General features: G+C 42.2%; 1 protein-coding gene across 2 annotated transcripts; it reads left to right on the forward strand.

Annotated features, from left to right (window-relative positions):
• Positions 1-376: 376 nt before the first annotated feature.
• LOC114046052 (transmembrane O-methyltransferase-like) lies at positions 377-19,168 on the forward strand. 2 transcript variants are annotated; one of them, XM_027866267.1, is made up of 4 exons: positions 377-473; positions 16,482-16,760; positions 17,314-17,510; positions 18,297-19,168. In XM_027866267.1, the coding sequence occupies exons 2-4, from the start codon at positions 16,502-16,504 to the stop codon at positions 18,615-18,617; spliced, it is 777 nt and encodes a 258-aa protein (XP_027722068.1). In that variant the 5' UTR covers positions 377-473; positions 16,482-16,501; the 3' UTR covers positions 18,618-19,168. The 2 variants fall into 2 exon arrangements, with proteins under 2 accessions (XP_027722068.1, XP_027722067.1); XM_027866266.1 differs by lacking the exon at positions 377-473 and having other exon boundaries at positions 16,282-16,760.
• Positions 19,169-19,677: the final 509 nt, after the last annotated feature.

Genomic DNA, 19,677 nt, shown 5'->3' on the forward strand with positions numbered 1-19,677 from the left:
TCATTTCTTCCAGGGCACAAAACGGCGCAGGGTTTGAGTCCCCATTCCCGGCAAGTTGAGACACAGGAGACCCAGGACACCCGTGCCTCTTAGCAGAACCTCCGCGAAATCATCTCCAGAAAGCCCGGTTTTCAATAAACTGTAAGCTCCTTGAGAGCAAGGCAAGGATGCCAGATTATCTGTGTAAATAGGTATTTATGTACATGCATATATAGTATATGTATGTTCCAACGCCTAGCAAGATTCCCTCTACACAGTAGACCCTTAGTAGTACCCGTTAGATTCCCCAACCCCCCATCGTGTGCCCCATGTCATGGTGCTTGCGTGGGGGTAAGGTCTTAGCAAACTCCTATAAACCAAGCTTTGGACCCCGGAACTGGCAGGACTTCCCCAGCTGCCTGACCTGAAAACATTGACCTCTTCAAATCAGCCTGCACTTTAGCTGCTGTCATTGCCGATCTAGAGCTAAAAAGGTATATCCCTGGGGACCCTGCTATTCAGTAGCTACTATGTGTGTTGCTTATCTGTTTTAGGATGTGATACTACTGCTCATGATCTTTACCGTCTCCCACCAGATTTTGTAAAGACTTTATTCTAAACAGTACCTACTAGATGGAACTCTATAAACGTAGTCTTTATGTTTGCTAAGAAAGGGTTTTTTTTTCTGATCATGTGGTTTTTTTTGGAGTTTTTTTATTAATTTATTTTGATTTATCAACAATCACTTCCCTAAGCTTTTGAGTTTTAAATTTTTCTCCCCCTCCCTCCCCAAGACGGCACGAAATCTGATACAGGCTATACATATACATCCGTATTAAACATTATTTTCACATTAGTAATGTTGTAAGGAAGAATTAGAACCAATAGGAGGAACCACAAGAAAGAGAAAACAAAACAAAACAGAAGAAAAAAATAGCAAATGGTATGCTTGGATCTGCATTCAAATTCCGTAGTTCTTTCTTTGGATGTGGATAGCATTTTCCATCAGGTGGCCTTTGGAGATGTCTTAGATCCTTGTATTGCTGGGAAGGGTTAAGTCTAACAAAGTTAGTCATGGCACAAGGTGACTGTTACTGTGTACAGTGTTCTCCTGGTTCTGCTCATTTCACTCAGCATCAGTCCATACAAGTCTTTCCAGGTTTTTCTGAAGTCTGCCTGCTCATCATTTCTTATATGGTATTCCATATGGTATTCCATTAAATTCATATACCACAACTTGTTCAGCCATTCCCCAATTTATGGGCATCCTCTCAATTTCCAATTCTTGGCCACTACAAAAAGAGCTGCTATAAATATTTTTGTACATGTGGGTCCATTTCCCATTTGTATGATCTCTTTGGGATACAGCCCTAGAAGTGCTACTGCTGGGTCAAAGGGTATGCATGTTTTTATAGCCCTTTGGGCATAATTCCAAATTGCTCTCCAAAATAGTTGGATCAGTTCAAAACTCCACCAGCAATGCATTAGTGTTCCAATTTTCCCACATCTTTTCCAACATTTATCATTTTCTTGTTTTGTCATGTTGACCAATCTGATAGGTGTGATGTGGTATAAGGAAGGTGTTTTTAAAGTTCTTTTGCTCTCTCTTAAAGCAATCACTGGTACTTGGTTATATATAAAATTATTATAACCAGTTGATAACCTTTTCATATCTTTTTGTCAGAATCAACAATTTCTTTAAATAAGTCAGGTTGGAGTTATTATTTTAATTGCTTGCCATCTTTCTCTTTTTATTGTTCAATTCTGTTTTAACTTTGATCATTACTCCATGGATTGACATACACTGCCAATTCAGGAATGACTCCCAGTTATTTCCAGTCAACATCTAATTAATTTTATTTGTTGTACTCCCTTTGGAATTTGGACAGCTTTACAAATAATTGATTCTCACAACAATTCTTTTACTTGGTGCTATTATTCTCCCCATTTTACAGTTGAGGAAACTGAGGCAAACAGATTAAGGGATTGCCCAAAAATCATACAGCTAGGAATCATATGAAGTCTTCCTGACTCCACTTCCAGAGCACTATCCTCTGCATCACCTTTTTGCCTCCAGGATGAGGTACTGGGTTTTTAGAACTGAACCACATGTATGAACCTTTGTGTTTCTTTTGGCTCCTGGGTTTCCATTTTAAAATGTCTATTCGGGTTCTGATATTTTTCAACAGCAATGTTTGAAATTCTTCTGTTACCTGAAAGTTCCATTTTCCCCCCTGTAGGATTATACTAAATATTGCTGTATAGATTCTTCTTGATTATAAGGCTTTCATCTTTTCTCTTTGGGTATATTATATTGCAACCTCTCCTCCCCTTTTGGAGGCAGTTGCCAAGTATTATGTGATTCTGACTGTAGCTTCTTAGTACTTGAACTCTTTTTTTTTTTTTTGACTGCTTGTAGGATTTTTTCTTTGACCTAGAAGCTCTGGATTTTGGTTCTGATGTTCCTGGTAGCTTTCTTTTTTTTTTCTTTTTTTTTCCACGAGGTGACCAGGGGATTTTTCTATTTTAAGTTTGCATTCTGGTTCTCAAGAATCCTAGGCCATTTTCATTTATTACTTCCTAAAATATGATGTCCAGGCTCTTTCTGGTCCAGATTTTCAGATACTTTGATAATTTTTAACTCTTTCCTTGACCTTTTTGCAAGGTCAATTATTTTTTATATTATATTTCTTACATTTTCTTTTTCTAATTTTAAAATTTGTTTTAATATTTTTTATTGTCAGAGTATTGTTTTCTATTTCAACAATTCTAATTTTCAAGACATTCAGTTCTTGGGCAAGGTAAAAAGAAGGATTTTGCAAGCAACATTTAATAATGGCACCTATCTTTACCATTTTGAAATTAACTAAAATATGTAGGGAATATAAGATCTCATTGTCTTTATTATTCATTCATTAAGAAAAGCATTTGATTCAAGATAGCAAAATATTAATTTTTTATTGGTCGTTTCCCACGAAGTGTCACCCATCTATACATCAAAAATCATTGGGGCGGAGCCAAGATGGCAGAGGGAAAGCAGTGACTTGCTAGAACTCTCCCCCAAACCCCTCCAAAAACCTACAAAAAATGGCTCTAAACAAATTCTAAAGCAGCAGAACCCACAAAAAAACAGAGTAAAACAAATTTCCAGCCCAAGACAACCTGGATGGCTGATCGGAAAGGTATATCGCGCCAGGCTGGGAAAGGAGCACAGTTCGGCTTGGGTGCGAAGGCTGCAGCGAACCTGGAGCAGGCCTCAGAGGACTGAATCTCAGGCAGCTGTGGTGGTTTCCAGACTTCTCAACCCACGAATGCCAGAGACAACTTAGAAGGTCAGTGGGAAAAGTCTGTTACTGCAATGAGAGAAGAAGCTGGATCTCAGCCGCCCAGAGAGCAGCGGCTGGCTTCTGAGCTTCCAGCCCAGACTGAGGGGGAATCCAGTGGCTGATCAGAGGGGGATTGCAAGGATCTCTTTGCCAGGGCTGAGGCAGGAATCTCTTGCTTTACTGGTGCTTGGATCTGGGTCACAGTTCTGAGGCGGTCCTGGGGTGAGGAAGAGCACTGGCATGGTGGAGCTTGTGGTGGTGGTGGAGAGGAAACACCTCTCCCCTTATCATAGCACCTTGGAAGAACTGACACTTTTCAGGTCCCTAGAAGTATCTCTGAAAACAGCTGTACAAACCCCCAAAGCTTGGGACGATACATTCTCCACATTGGAAAGACTCTTACCTTAACAAAGAGTTAATAACACCTTAAAAAATACCCTAAACCAAATGGCAAAAGAGCTCCAAAAAGCCAATGAAGAAAAGAATGCCCTAAAGAGCAAAATTGGACAAATGGAAAAGGAAGTCCAAAAGCTTACTGAAGAAAATACTTCCTTAAAAATTAGAATAGAAAAATCATTTAAGATTCTTTGAAAGATATAACAGAAATAATTACACTGATCATAAATGTGAGGGACTGTCTGATGTTGGCTGCTGCCAGGTTGAAGTTGTGGCAAGATCGGGGTAAGATCTGGGTATTTGGAAGTAACCGAGGCAGGGCTGTGGTGGGCGGAGTTGTGGTGAACTGGGATGGGCTGGATACAGAGAAGTAACTGGAGCTCACACTCCCGAGGCAGTGGGCAGTGCTATGTAAGATAAGCTGGGGAAGGATCAGGATACAAGGAAGTAGCAGAGCACGTGCTCCTGAGGCAGGGGGCTGGGCCACGTGGGAGTGGGATGGCAGAGGACAAGTTCCCTTTGCTTAGTCCCCTCCCTAAGTGCAACATCAACCCCAGACGCCTCCTTCCTGTGTCCTTCCTGACTTCCTGGGTCACGTACCTTCCCTTTGTGTAGCACTGACCCCAGACGCCTCCTCCTAGTATCTGGGCCTGACTTCCTAGGTCACGTACTCTTTGTCTATGCACTAATCCCATACGCCTCCTTCCTGTATCCGGTCCTAGCCTCCTGCATCACTCCCTCTCCCTTGGTGCGCTAAACTCAGACAGCCCCTTTCTGGTATCTGACCCTACAATCATTGACTAGTAGGCGGGCTGAGGAGGAGGGGCTAAGTAGGTACTTGAGGAACAGATCATGGTCGGATCACGCGCTCTCTTTGCTCCTGCTCTGTTGCTCTGGCCTTCCTGCTTGGCCTTGCTGTGATGGCCTCTGAATAAAGCTCTGGTGTTGGCACCTCCTGGCAGGCTCGTCTCTGTGTTTATCCGGTTGAGGACCGAAGACTGGTAAGTATGAGTCTGGCAGCCTGCTCCTTATAGGAGGAGAGTGCACGGCGCGGCCGGCACACATAAACATCAAGCAAAGTATAAAACAAGAAAATGCTCTACAAAGGTGCTCACTAATGTGATGGAAATGATGTTCTGCAGAGTCCATGATGAAGAGGATTTCTGTCTGGATGATAAAATCCTCCTAATGTTCCTGTTTATGGATGGTATTGTACTCATTGCCATAGTATGCCACAATGCCTAGAATATTGCAAAGCCTCCTGGAAAAGTTTTGCAGCTACTCAAAAAGAGTTAGACCTGGCCATTCACACAAGAAAGATCAAATGAATGAAGATTAAGACATACATTTGAATGGAAAACCTATAGAGCTTATCTATGAGTACATCTGGTCAGACTATACAAATAGAAGATGAATTGAGCCCAGACTTGAAGGGGATATGAGGAGAGTGGGAGGGGTTGCCTTTGGGAAATTACAAAGCTACGTTAATCACCACAACCTTTCCATGGAATCAAAGGCATATCTTTTTAATACCAACATTGCTGAATGGCATCAAGACATGGAATTCAACAATCTCTGAAGAATTAAAATTTAACTATCACATAGAGGATAATGGAGAGATGCATGGTGGGTGTGAACAGACAGTCAAGAAACTTTGACAAACAACATGAGTAAAAATTATAATCAAGGAAATGTATGATGGGAAGGGAAAATGTGTGGGTCACGTGAAAAGAGGTAAGGGAATAACAGGTGTTAGATTGCTCTCCTGATAACTTCTGGATGTCAGAAGAGAGGAAAGGCTCCAGCATATTGGGTGGACCCTCTGTGACAAACTCATGGGGAGATATGGACAAGACTCACATAGGATAGGCAGGTATTAATTGGTTGTGATCGGCATCTCTGGAGGGAACTCACATCCTTTCAAATAACTCTGGAGAGGTGGCATAGCATAATGGAATCAAAACATGGTTTCAAGCCCTGCCTCTGACTCATACTAACTGTGAGAACATGGACGCGTCACTTAATAACTAGGGGATGTTTTCCTCACTCAAAATTCACCATGTGAATAAAATCACAGGTCCAGATCAAAAACAAAAATCATATCCTTGACTTAAAAAAATCAGTTGAACCCAAAAGATTCCATCACTACATTTATACCTTAAGGAGGCCATTGATAAGAAGAAATTCTCTTATCCACAAAAATGTTTATAACAGCAATTTTTGTGATAGCAAAAAACTGGAAAGAAAGTAGATGCTCATTGATTGGAAAAAGATGAAACAAATTGTGGTACAAGAATGCAATGGAATATTATGCTCTAAGAAGTGATGAATATGATGAATATAGTGAAGCATGGAAAGCTCTACATGAAGTGATGAAGAATGAAGCAAACAGAGCCAAGAAAATAATATACACAATGACTATAAAGTAAAACAGAAAGAATAACTCCAAAAAAATCAAAAGTGAATATTGCAAAATGGCAAAGGACAAGCATGACTCAAAAGAAGAGATGTAAGAAGACATTTTTTCCCCACTCCTTTGCAGAAGTGGGAGGTCCAAAGATGGCAGAGCAAAAGCAGTGACTTGCTTGAGCTCTTCCCCAAACTCCTCCAAATACCTGTTAAAAATAACTCTAAACAAATTCCAAAGCAGCAGAACCCACAAAAAGACAGAGTGAAACAAATTTCCAGCCCAAGGTAACCTGGATGGTTGACTGGAAAGGTATATAGTGCCGGGCAGGGAGAGGAACACAGTTCAGCGCGGGCATGCAGACAAAACAGGCCTCAGCTAACCTGGAGCAGCCCTCAGAGGTCTGAATCACAGGCAGCTGGGGCGGTTTCTAGACCTCTCAACCCATGAATGCCAAAGACAACTTAGAAGGTCAGTAGGAAAAGTCTGTGACTTAAGTGAGAGAGAAGTTCAGTCCCAGCCCCAGTCCCTGAGCTCAGCAGCGGCTGCTTCCTGAGCTTCTGACCCACAGACTGAGGGGGGATGAGAATCGAGTGGCTGATTAGAGGGGAATTGCGGGGATCTCTTTGCTGGTGCAGGATTCTCTTGCTTTGCCCATGTTTGGATCTGGGTCACAGTTCTGGGTGGGGGTCCTGGGGCAAGAAGGAGTGCTGGTGTGGTGGAGCTTGTAGTGGTGGTGAAGAGGAAATCCTCCTCACAGTTTCAAGGCAGAAAAGAGTGCTTGTGGTCACTCATAGACCAGAGCACAGGCCAGGAAAGAAGTAAACACATCGCCCCTTATCTTACCACCTTGGAAGAACTGAAAATTTACAGGTCCCTAGAAGTATCTCTGAAAACAGCTGCACAAAACCCCTGAAGCTTGGGACAACACATTCTCCACACTGGAAGCAGACCCCTACTTTAACAAAGAGTTTATAACTCAAGTAATTGGCTGGGATCGTGAGCAAACCTCAAAAAAAAAGTCGGACCATAGAATCTTTCTTTGGTGACAAAGAAGATCAAAATATACAACCAGAAGAAGACAACAAAGTCAAAGTTCCTACATCCAAAGCCTCCAAGAAAAATGTGAATTGGTCCCAGGCCACGGAAGAGCTCAAAAAGGATTTTGAGAAGCAAGTAAGAGAAGTAGAGGAAAAACTGGGAAGAGAAATGAGAGGGATGCAAGAAAATCATGAAAAACAAGTCAGCAGAAGTTGGTGGTCCACAAGTGTGCTACATTGCATACTGCATATCCTTTAACAATCTTTTAATGTATTGATCAGTTTTGCTGATTTTTTCCTCTTTTTTTTTTTTAAATATCTGTAGTATGGGATGGCTCTTTTAAAGAGAGAGGGGGTGGGGCAGCTAGGTGGCACTGTGGATAGAGCACTGGCCCCGAAGTCAGGAGGACCTGAGTTCAAATCTGGCCTCAGACCAAACACTTCACACTTACTAGCTGTGTGACCCAGGGCAAGTCACTTAACCCTAATTGCCTAAAAATAAAAAAAAGAGAGAGGGGGGAAGGATACTGGGGGATATTATAGTGATGTAAAAAGACATCAATAAAAACATTTTTACGAAGGAAAAAAATCAGTTGACATTCAGGATGGGAGTGAGATGACTACACAATTGTTCCTGTGGAGAGATGTTGGGGTTTTAGTGGATTTACAAATTCAAACCACATTATCTGATCTTTTTTTAAAATGTATTTTATTTTCAGTTCATGGAACAAAATCAGCATTGCACATGAAACTGAAAATCTACCACATACAACTTGCTATTCCCTCCAAATATACAACAAAGTTATCATGTAAATTTCTTTTTTTGCCTTGTTTTTTTCCGTTTCACCCACCCCCCAAGATGGCTACCATTAGACACAAATAAGTAGGTGTATATATGTGTGTGTGTATATGTAAAATTATTCTGTATGTTCTTCTATGTATCATTTCTTTCTCTGGATATTGATAGCATCTTTCTTAATATAGCCTTTATTTTTAATATGTGTATAATAGTCAAAATTTATTGCTCAAAGTCGTTCTTAAAACAATACTGCAGGGCAGCTAGGTGGCACAGTGGATAGAGCACTGGCTCTGGAGTCAGGAGGACCTGAGTTCAAATACAGCCTCAGACACATCTCACTAGCTGTGTGACTCTGGGCAAGTCACTTAACCCCAGTTGCCTCAGGAAAAAAAAACAAAACACACAAACAATACTGCTGTTACTGTACACAATGTTCTCTTGGTTCTGCTTTCTTCACTCTTCATCATTTTCTGCAAGTATTTCCAGTTTTTCTAAACTCATTGAGCTCATCATTTCTTATAGTAGTATTCCATCACAACCATACAGCACAACTTGTTCAGCTATTCCTGAGTTGATGAGGATTCCTGCAATTTCCGGGTTTTTGCCACCACAAAAGAGAGCTGCTATAAACATCCCATTCACATTTAAAGTTATAAGTACTATTTGTAAATTTCTCTCCATCTTATTTTTACTCTTTTCTTTCTCAGCCTCTCTTTTTACCCTGTCCCTATTACCTTATTTTCTGTCCTCACCCTTCTGTCCCTCATTTTACCCACCCCTCCAAACGTCCTCTCTTCCTCTCCTCAAACCCTCCCAAATACCAATCCACACACCTGTCTAAAAGTCCCCTCCCCAAAAGGACCCACATGTACAAAAATATTTATAGCAGCTCTTTTTGTGGTGGCAAAGAATTAGAAATTGAAGGGATGCCCATTAATTGGAGAATGGCTGAACAAGTTGTGGTATATGAATGGAATGGAATACTATTGTGCTATAAGAAATGATGAGCAGGAGATGGCTAGGTGGTGCAGTGGATAGAGCACCAGCCTTGGAGTCAGGTGGCCCTGCATTCAAATCCTACCTCAGACACATAACACTCACTAGCTGTGTGACTCTGGGCAAGTCACTTAATCCCAATTGCCTTACCAAAAAAAAAAAAAAAATGATGAGCAGGTGGATTTCAGGAAAACCTGGATTTACTGATGCTGAGTGAAGTGAACAGAACCCAGAGAACATTGTACACAGTAACAGTAACACTGCAATGATCAACTATGATTGATTTAGCTCTTCTCAGCAATACATTGATCCAAGATAATTCTAAAAGACTCATGATGGAAAATGATATCCACATCCAGAGAAAGAACTGATAGAGTCTGAATGCATATGGAAGCATACTATTTTTGCTTTTATTTTTTTTTTCATGTTTTTTTTTCTTTGTTCTGTTTCTTCTTTCACAACATGACTAATGTGGAAATGGGTTTTACATTATTGCACATATATAATCTATATCAGATTGTTTGCTATCATGGGAAGGGTGGAGGGGAGGGAGGAAAAACATTTGGAATTCAAAATCTTCAGAAAATGAATGTTGAAAATTGCTTTTATATGTAATTGGAAAAAAATAAAATACTATTAATCTTTAAAATTTCCTTCCCCCACCCTGTCCCCCAATTTTTTCACCTCTCTACACATTCAGAAGATTTCTACACCCTTCCAGATGTACAGTTTCCTCTTCAACCCAGATGAGAGTAAGGTTCCAACATTACCAGCCCTCTACCCCCACCTGCTTCCTCTGTATTAGTTCTTCCTTTCATGCCCCATTTTTATATTATAATTGCTCTTTTACCTTTTCCTGCCCAATTTTGTTTTTTAGAATCACCCCTTTATATACAACTCAGCCCCGACCTTTCTTTCAAACTACCTTAGTAATGAGTTTTAAGAATACTGATAACATTTTCATATATAGCAAGTAAATGAGTGCCTTATAATTAGTCTTTAACATTTTCCTTATATTTCTTCCGGATCTTTTTTATTGAATTTTCCATTGAGTTCTGGTCTTTTTATTACAAATACCTGAAAGTCTTTCAGTTTGTCAGATATCCATTTTTTTTTTCATTCAAGATTATACTCAACTGTGCTGGGTAAGTTGTTCTTGGCTGCAACCCCAGCTCTTTGGCTCTTTGAAATATGTTCCAAGACCAGTGGTCTTTTAGAGTAGAAGCTGCTAGGTCCTATGAAATCCTGATTGTATTTCTGCAGTATTTAAGTTGTTTTTTTTTTCTTGTTGCTTGCAATATTTTCTTCTTAACCTAGGAGTTTTGAAACTTAGCTATGGAATTCCTTTAAGTTTTCCTCTTGGGACCTCTTTGAGGTGATAAATGGTAGATTTTTTTCTATTTCTACTCCACCTTCTTGTTCTAGAACTTCAGGACAATTTTCTTTAATTATTTCTTGTAATGTTATATCCAGATTTTTTTTTTGATCATAACTTTCAGGTAGTCTGACAATTCTTTTTTTTTAGGCAGTTGGGGTTAAGTGACTTGCACAGGGTCACACAGCTAGTAAGTGTCAAATGTTTGGTCCAAGGCCAGATTTGAACTGAGGTCCTCCTGACTTCAGGGCTGGTGTGCCACGTAGCTGTCCCTAGTCTGACAATTCTTATATTGTCTCTCCTCAATCTGTTTTTCTGATCAGTTGTTTTTCTAATGAGATGTTTCAGATTCTCTTCTATCTTTTCTAGTTTTATTACTTCTTGGTGTCTTATAATGTCATTTGAGTCCCCTTATTCTAGTTGAGTTATTTTCTTCCTTAAGATTTTGGACCTTTTTCTAATTGGTTAACATTTTTTTCATGATTTTCTTGGATTGCTTTTAATTTTTTCTCCTATTTTTCCCTTGATCTCTCATTTGATTTTTTAATTCCTTTTTAAGTTCTTCCAAGAATTTTTTGGGGGCATGTGACCATTTGATGTTATTCTTTAGGGTAGGAGTGGCTTTTTTTTTTTAACCTCATTATCTTCCTCTGAATATGAACCCAGGTCTTCTTGTACACCAAAATAGCTATCTATGGTTGGGTTCTTTTTCCTTTGCTTACTCATTTTTATTTTTATCTTATTTGTTTTATTTTATTTTCAACAGCTTATTTTTATAATCAATTTTTAATCCCAAATTGTGGGTAATGTTGCCCTAGGCCTCAGGTCGTCCATATTGTTATTTTCTGAATTCTCTCCAGGGACTTAACCTTAAGGACTCCTCTCTTCCCCTAAGAAACAGTTAGGGCCCCCAGCCATCCTGTCCCCCAAATTTTCTTGCTCCCTACAGTACTGCACTCACAGCCCTGTGCTCGCTCCTTCCACAGGCTGGGATCACTTCTGGTCAGCACTGCTAGGCCTGGCTTCCAGAACTGGGGTAAGGAACCTGGGGATAGGGGTCTTTCAATCTTCCCCCACTCAACTGTCTGTTCTTTGTGAGGTAAAAATTCCTGAGGCTGTGAAGTGAAAAGTTCCTGAGGTGAAATTTCTTGAGGCCTGGTCTGCTTCCTCACAGAGCTACTTCACAGCCTGCTGTTCATTGATTCAGTGGAGTTGACCTGAAGGGGTCTGCACTTCACTCAGGCCAAACCTCAGCCCCTGAAGTTCCTATCTTTTCTGAGATCCTCTTGAGTTATCTTAGGAGGACAACTGCTTTTACCCATTTACTTTTGCTATTCTATGTTCATTTCATGGCAATTTTCTGTCTGTGGAGAAAATCTGGAGAAACTGGAAATTTCTGACCCACTCCATCATCTTCCCAGAATGCCCATTATCTGATCTAAGGTCTGATCACAGCCCTCACATTCTTTGTTCTAAGATTCTTTCTAGGTCTGACATTTCATATGTATATCCTAAGATTGCTTCCTACTCTTACATTTATAATTCCTTGAATTGAGCAGCCAGTATCATAACATAGCCTATGACTGAATCCCCCATGTCACTGATGCCCATAGCCATCCCTTTATTCAGCTAAGAATTTTAAGCCACCAGTGTGTTTGAAGCCCAAATCTGGGTTCGGTATGTGGGAAACAGAATAGAAGCAGATCTGGGCTGTGCCTTCACGGGGATAAGAGAAGGAAATATCATAGTCAAGGTGTAATGAGGGACATAGTGGCTGTAGAAGAGGAAAAATATCCCACCCCTGTGTGTGGAGTGGATGTATCCTGTCACTAGTTTTGCAGTCTAATTACTTATCTTTTACTTTGAACTAATGTGCCTTCTGGTTAAAAAGAAAAAACCCAAACCATCTATTCTAAAAGGATAAGGACTAATCTTGTAGCTTCATTGACAGGAAATTCTGGGATGAAGAAGAGTCCTCTACCAAAGTAGGTTGGTATCTTCTCTGCAACTTATAGCCTTAGTGAGTTGCCTAAAGGCACTGGGAAGATGTGATACAGTCAATGTTAGAGGCTAGACTTAAACCAAGATCTAGCTCCAAGGCCAGCCCTCAATCTACACTAACAGACTTACTAAAATATACATACCTTTTGATCCAGTGATAACACAACTAAAGGTTCCATGTATACAAAATATTTATAGCAGTAATTTTTGTAACAGCAAAGAACTAGAAGGAACGTGGGTACCCATCAATAAGGGAATGGATAAATAAACTATGGCATATTAATTAAATATCCATTAAACACTATGTGCCAGGCACTGTGTTAGTCATTAGCACAAAAATAAAAATGGACAAGTCCCTCCCCTTAAAAAGCATACCCTCAAGGAGCAAAAAAGGACAAAAGTCCTTACCCTCAAGGAGCTTACAGTCTAATAGGGGAGAGAGAAATATGCAAAATACATACAAATACATACATACAATACACATACACATATGCATATGTGTATATATATATATATATATGTGCGTGGATATACATACACAAGTACCTAACATATAAAGCAGGTACAAAGCAACCTTGAAAGGGAAGGCACAAGTAGCTATGGGGACCAGGACTTGCTCTGGGTCAGGCCTGAATCAGCCCCATCCAGTGGTTCAGCCTCAGGATTGGAACAAAATGAGAGACCCCTAGACCATGGTGCCTTTAGAATAAGGACATTTACTCCATAATAACAAAGAAAGTATATTCAGCAAAGATTCAGTTGGTTGCAACTCCTCTCACTTCCACATTTACCAGAAATGGTGTGGCCTGTCATTAGAAATGTGTTGACTTAGAAGGCAGTGGGAAGCCATCAAATCTGAGGAGTATCAGACTACTTGAGGCACTGGGCTTTTATGCCTTAGGTGAGCAGGAAACCGTTATACAGAGTTCAGGCCTTAGGCCCTGGACCAATTAAATTTCAAAGATAGTTTTATTGTCCTTTTAGGGAATAACTAGCCTATGTGGCAGGGTCTTCTTAGGTCACACATAATTCCTCCATGCACAAGAGTCTAATATCACTGGTCCCAACCAGATTAGTAGCAAATACTGCTTCTACCAGAAGCCTTATGCAGAAGGAAGCACTTGAGCTAGAATTCAAAGAAACAGAGGTAGAGATGAAGAGCCAGTATGTCTGGACCACAGAGTTCATGGAAGGGAGAAATGTGTAAGAAGGCTTGGATGGGGTAGGTATATGTAGAGCCTTAATTGCCAAACAGAGGCACTTATATTTTATCTTGGAGTTCACAGGAAACCAATGGAGTTTGAGTAGGGGGAGTGAAATGGCCAGACCTTCACTTTAGAAGAATCACTTTGGCAGCTGTGTGGAGCATACATTGAAGTGGGGAGAAGTTTGAGGCACAGACACCAATTAGGAGGCTATTGAAAAAGTATATGAATGTAATGGAATATTGTTATGCCAAAGAAATGACAAATATAAAGAATTTAGAGAAAATAAGACCTGTGTGAACTGATATAGAGTAAAGTAAGTAGGACCAAAGGAACAATTTACATGATGACCATAATAACATACACGAAAACAACACTTAATGACTACAGAATTCAAGACAAGCAAGGACCAGTTGGAACTACAGAAGACTTGATGGTAAGGCATGCATCCTACCTGTATCAAAGAGGAAGGGGATAGTAAATGAGGAATGAGGCATATTTTCTGATGTGGCCAATGTACTGATTTGCTTTGCTTGACTACTTTTACACGGGAGGTTATATTTGTGGGTATGTATGGTGGAACTTGCTGGGAAGTGACAGTGATGTTAAAAAAGCATTAACAAAACATTTTTAAAAGAAAAAGAAATAAACACATTGATGGGGTTCATGAGTTGCTCAATTCAGTTAAATTCAATGAGCAGTTATCAGGAGCCTACTATGTGCTAAGCACTATACCAGGAACTGAGGATACAGAGACAAAGAACGAAATAGTCTCATTTGTCAAATAAATACAAAACATAGAATTTCAGAGAAGGTGAAGCAAAATATTAATGAAGCTTTGAGCAGATGCTGATCCATTATAGGCTTTCAACTTTGGGCAGTTTTTAAAGGACCAATAAATAAAGTGTTTGGAGAATGCAATGCTACATTGTGAGGGCTTGTCTAGTATCTATGTCTGTTTTTTAAAGCCCTAGAATGGCAGTTATCCCAGCAGAGTTTTCCTTTTATCCTATTTCCTACTTTGTGATTAAGCAGCAAGATTTTGTTTCTGATGTGGCTTTTAAAGAGCAGAGAAATTGTTTTAAGTTAACTTGTATCCTTTGAAGGTATGATTGAAATAGAGATTATTGTTCTTGGTGACTGTCAGGTTAAATAGCACCATGGCTGTCCTGGTTTTTGGAAAATTAGTGCACAATTAGGGTAGGATTGGATACTTATTGAGGATTGTTTGTTAGGGGTTTACATGTTTACTAATGTGAGATGGAGGTATTGAAAGAACCTTATATAATAATGCTATGAACAAAATGAGGACAGTTGAGGTACTTAAACCCAAGGTTTAAAAAGAGGAAGGAAAGGCAATATCTATATTACATAAACTGCCTGATGGGGCATATTCCAGAAACGTAGAGATAACTGTGGTGGGGAAGGTTTAGAAACTGGTTCTTAAGTCACTTAAAGTGTACAAGAAGATGGTGAAGAGATTTAAAATGGTCCTGGAGAGACAGAGGGACTGAAGATGAAGAGAAGAATGTGCTGCTAGTAGGGAGAAAGCATCTTGCCGCTCAGCTCAACAACTATGAGTAATCGTTAGGGATGGAAAACAGACTATTGGTCTGCCAGGACAGATACAAGGGACCTAATATGCAGTTATGGCCCTTTTCAGAGGGTCACAATCACTGACCACCAAATGAGGAACACCTTGAGTCCTGGTTAAGAAACAGCATGATGGATGCAGACAACTACAGAAAAATGGAGAAAACAAATAAGGACCTATGGAGAACTTGTAAGAAAGAATACCGAGTTTGAAGTCAAAGAGCTTGTGTTTGGATCCTTGTTCTATCACTTACTACCTACCTGGTGACTCTGAGGAATTCACTTGACTATCTGAGCCTGAGTTTCTGTATTTATAAAACTAGGAGGTCTAGATGACCACTAAGATTTCTTACAGCCCTAAGCCTATGATCAATTGACCCTATGATTTAGTAACTTCAGCTCAATGGGACCTTAGAGATCACCTAGTTCAACCCCCTCATGAGGAAGAAGAAAAATGAGGAAGAAAAGTGATTTGCTTAAGATCACACATTAAGGGGCAGAGTCCAGATTTGAACCCAGGTCCAACACTATAACTGCCTCTTTCACATGGGAGGAGAGAAGTGGACATTTGAATCTAGCCTTTGGGAGAGGAACTGTCAGGAAAGGGGGTCCATGGATTTCAGCAGCCATAATTTGGATCCAGCTCCTCATTTTCTAAAAATTAGGATACAGGAGTTCAGACCATACCAGGAAGCAGACAGCATGGGGGTGTGGGAGGGGAGCAGAGACACAGCACCATCTTCCATCTGGCCCATGGTAACCTGAACTCCTACTCTCAAGTGACAGTTAATAATTGAAGGTGAGTGGCTGCCTCTCCTGGAGCATCTGTCTGTGCGCTTCATCTCCATTTCCCCCAGCCTGGGGCTTCTCCACTCCTGTCCTATACCCTGTGCCAGCCTGTGCCTCCAGATCAGGTAAGAAGGAGCTCTAGGAAGCCCCCAACCCCAAGACCACAAGGGGATATAGTGACAGAGCTAGGAGTAAGAATCTAGGATTCCTAACTTATTTTTTTCACCCTCTGGGAGTAGAAAATGGTGTTTCTCAAAATTCCCAAATTTGGGAAGGAGTCACTTATTTAGGAAATCCAGAAATAACAATGAAAAGAGTTCTGTATTAGCAGTCAGTATTCTTGGGTTCCAGGCCTAGCTCAATGTATGACCTTGGGGTGAGTCCATAACCCTAAATCCTAAAAAAGAATATTCACTAGCAGCCAGGTGCCTTACCAGGGAGGCTGGCACATAAGAGATTCCACAAATTAGACCATTCCAGAGGAACTCTAAGGTCCTTTATGCTATTCTGTGGCTCCAGTTCCCACTGGCAACTGATAAGTTGCCCTTATCTCTCCTATCCTTTCCCTCCTGCAGGATCCTGGGGGAACAAGAACATGTCTCCTGCCATTGCTCTGGCCTTCCTGCCACTGGTAGTGACCCTGCTGGCCAGATACCGCCACTACTTCCGGCTACTTGTCCGGGCTGTGTTACTTCGGGGGATTCGTGATTGCTTGACTGGGCTACAGCCTGAGGAGCGTGCCTTCAGCTATGTGTTGACCAATGCCCTGCCTGGAGACCCTGGCCACATCCTTGCCACCTTCGACCACTGGAGCAGCCACTGCGAATACCTGGCCCATCTGGGGCCTCTCAAAGGTCAGGCCCACCCTAAACTCACCTCCTCTCAGAAACCCTGCTTAGGAGCCAACCCGATATGGGGTCAAAAGATTTCAGGATGAAAGAGAGCTCGGAAATCACTATCTAACATGATCTGCCAGCACAGTGGCACCAGCAGGCAGCAGAGCATGGGCTTCCGGGAGTTGCAGGTCCCCCACTATTAACTGTCACTTAGAAGTCCAAAAAGAGGAAGGGATTGAGGCCCAGAATTACTGAAGTGCCTGCCCACAGGTAGAAGACCTGCGATCTCAGTTCTCATACTCCAATTCCAGTGGTCTTTTCCATGCTGCTATGCTAAAAACCCTGATGTGGAAAATACCTTGGGCAGGCCATGAGGAGGCCTGGGTTCTAATCCTGGAAATGCCACTAATTTGCTCTGAAACCTCAAGCAGCCACCTCATTCTTAGACGCCAGGCTCTTCCAGGATAGGGATTGTGTGTTCCACCTCAGACAGGGATTTCCTGAAGACAAAGACTCGGTCTCCTTCCTCTGTCTCTCCCTAGTTCCACCCTGTGGCTTGTTCTCTCCTCAGGTCAGATCCTGACCCGCCTGGTAACACAACAGGCCCCGGAGTGTGTGCTAGAGCTGGGGACCCGCTGTGGCTATGCTACCTTGCTCATTGCTCAGGCCCTGCCTCCAGGCAGCCGGGTCGTTACTATTGAAATGGACCCGCAGACAGCGACTGTGGCAGAAAAAGTCATCCGGCTGGCAGGCTTGGATGAGTGCAAGGTCAGATTGCTTTCTATCCCTTGATCTCGCTTTCTTTTGGGAGCCTGATCCACAAGTTCTCCTGGTCCCAAACAGCCTATGTTGGGGTAGCTAGGTGGTGCAGTGGATAGAGCACCAGCCTTAGAGTCAGGAGGATCTGAGTTCAAATGCGGCCTCAGACACTTAACTAGCTGTGTGACCCTGGGCAAGTCACTTAACCTCACTGCCTAGCAAGAAAAAAAAAAAACCAACCAAACAGCCTATGTCATTCCCTGCCAGCCTTAATATAGGTTCTTCCTCCTTCTTCTCCTGCTTTCCCCACTTATGCTGCTCCTCCCCACACTTCCCCATGAACCCATCCTGTGAGAGCCTCTGCCTTAGGGAATAAGAGGAACCAATGAAAGTAAAACAGGAGAATGTTAGAACTGTAAGGGGACCTTAGAACATGCAATAGTGTTAGAGCTGGAAGGAGTCTCAGAATAGGACCACAATGTTAGAGCTCGAACAAATATCTGCTGTGGAAAAGGCCTTAGAGACCATATTGTTCAACCACCTGATTTTTATAGAAGGGGAAACTGAGGCTTAGAGAAAAGACTTCCTGAAGTTCACAATATAAATGACTAATCCAGCTCAAACAAGGACTTTTATTCTCCTGTCTTCCTCTGTCTCCATCACCTATGAGAGAAGGGATGGCCACACAGGAAGCCCCTGCAGGAAGAGAACTGGCTTTCTCCTGCATTCCTTTTCCCCTCTCCCTCCTTACACTCCTCCTGTCTGTCCCTCTTCTCACATATCCCCATTCGGCAGGTGGAGCTGATTGTGGGGCGCTCTGAGGAGGTGATCCCCTGCCTAAAGGCCCAATACAGACTGCGTCAGGCTGACCTGGTGCTTCTGGGGCACCGGCCTCGCTGCTACCTGCGGGACCTGCAACTCCTAGAAGCCCATGCTCTGCTGCCTGCTGGTGCCACTGTGCTGGCAGATCACGTGCTCTTCCCTGGGGCACCACGCTTCCTGCAGTACGCCAAGGCCTGTGGTCGATACCGCTGTCGCCTCCACCACACTGGACTCCAGTACTTCCCTGCCATCCGTGATGGGGTGGCCCAACTCACTTACTTGGGGCCAGGCTGAGGAAGGTCCATCTTGTTAGGCTCATAGCATGGAGAGTTGGAAAGGGCCCCCCAGACTCTCATTTACCGAGGAGAAACCTGAGGCCAAGACTGGGATCTGCACCCGAGTTTTCAGCCTCCAGATTCAACCGTCCGCTTACTCTGGTATGCTACCTTTGGCCACACGCTACAGTAGATAGTGCACTACCTGCTACAGGAGACTCTGGGAGAGAGACTGAGGGCCATAGGTGGCAACTGAGAAGGCTCTCTCACCATTCTCTCTGCTTCTCCTCCTTTGTCCGGTCAGGGTTTCCTATCCCCCAGCTACCTGGCCCCACGAAGGCCTAGGCTCAGCTTTGCCCCGTGGCCCTCATAGGGGTTGGGAGGGAGGAAGGAAAGAGGCCAAGAGGAGGGGAGATCAAAGTAGAAAGAGCACCAGGGGAGAGAAACAAAACTGAACTTGGAGTGAAGAGATCCAGGTGTGAGTCCCAGCTCTAATGCTAGCTGGGTGACCTTAAACAAGTCACTTCACTCTCTGAGACTGTTTGCATATCTGTAAAATGGAATAATACCTCTGCCACAGGGTTGTTGTGAGCAAAGTGTTTGTAAACTTTGAAGCACTACAGAAATGGGAGCTATTATTAACTTCCTTCTCCCAAGTCAGTCCCTAGCTCACCTGCCTGGAGACTCACTGACGTGCCCATATTCCTGCCTCCCTCCCACATAGACAGGGGTAGAAGTTTGGAAAGCCATGTCAGGAAGAGCATAGTATCAATTTGTGGGGCTGCCTTCCACACTCATGGACCTTTCCACCCATTCCTTCCCTTTTCCCACATGCAAGAATCCTCATTCCCCTTCTTCAGCCCTCAGGCCTCCAAGACTTAGACTCTTGTCTTCTGGCACTTATAGGGTCTTATGGAAAGGGGAGAGTAAAGGAAAAGGGGATAGAGAGGTTACAGAATGGAAAGAATGCTGGACCTGGGGGTCATAGGGTCATAGAATGTTAGAGCTAAGTTTGCAAGAAAAAACTGCAGGTCAAAGATAGTGGCTGATTTGTCCAAGGTTACATAGTTAATATGTAG

The sequence above is a fragment of the Vombatus ursinus genome, unplaced genomic scaffold (assembly GCF_900497805.2).
Source record: "Vombatus ursinus unplaced genomic scaffold, bare-nosed wombat genome assembly UNPS02014780.1, whole genome shotgun sequence".
NCBI classification, from domain to species: Eukaryota; Metazoa; Chordata; class Mammalia; order Diprotodontia; family Vombatidae; genus Vombatus; species Vombatus ursinus.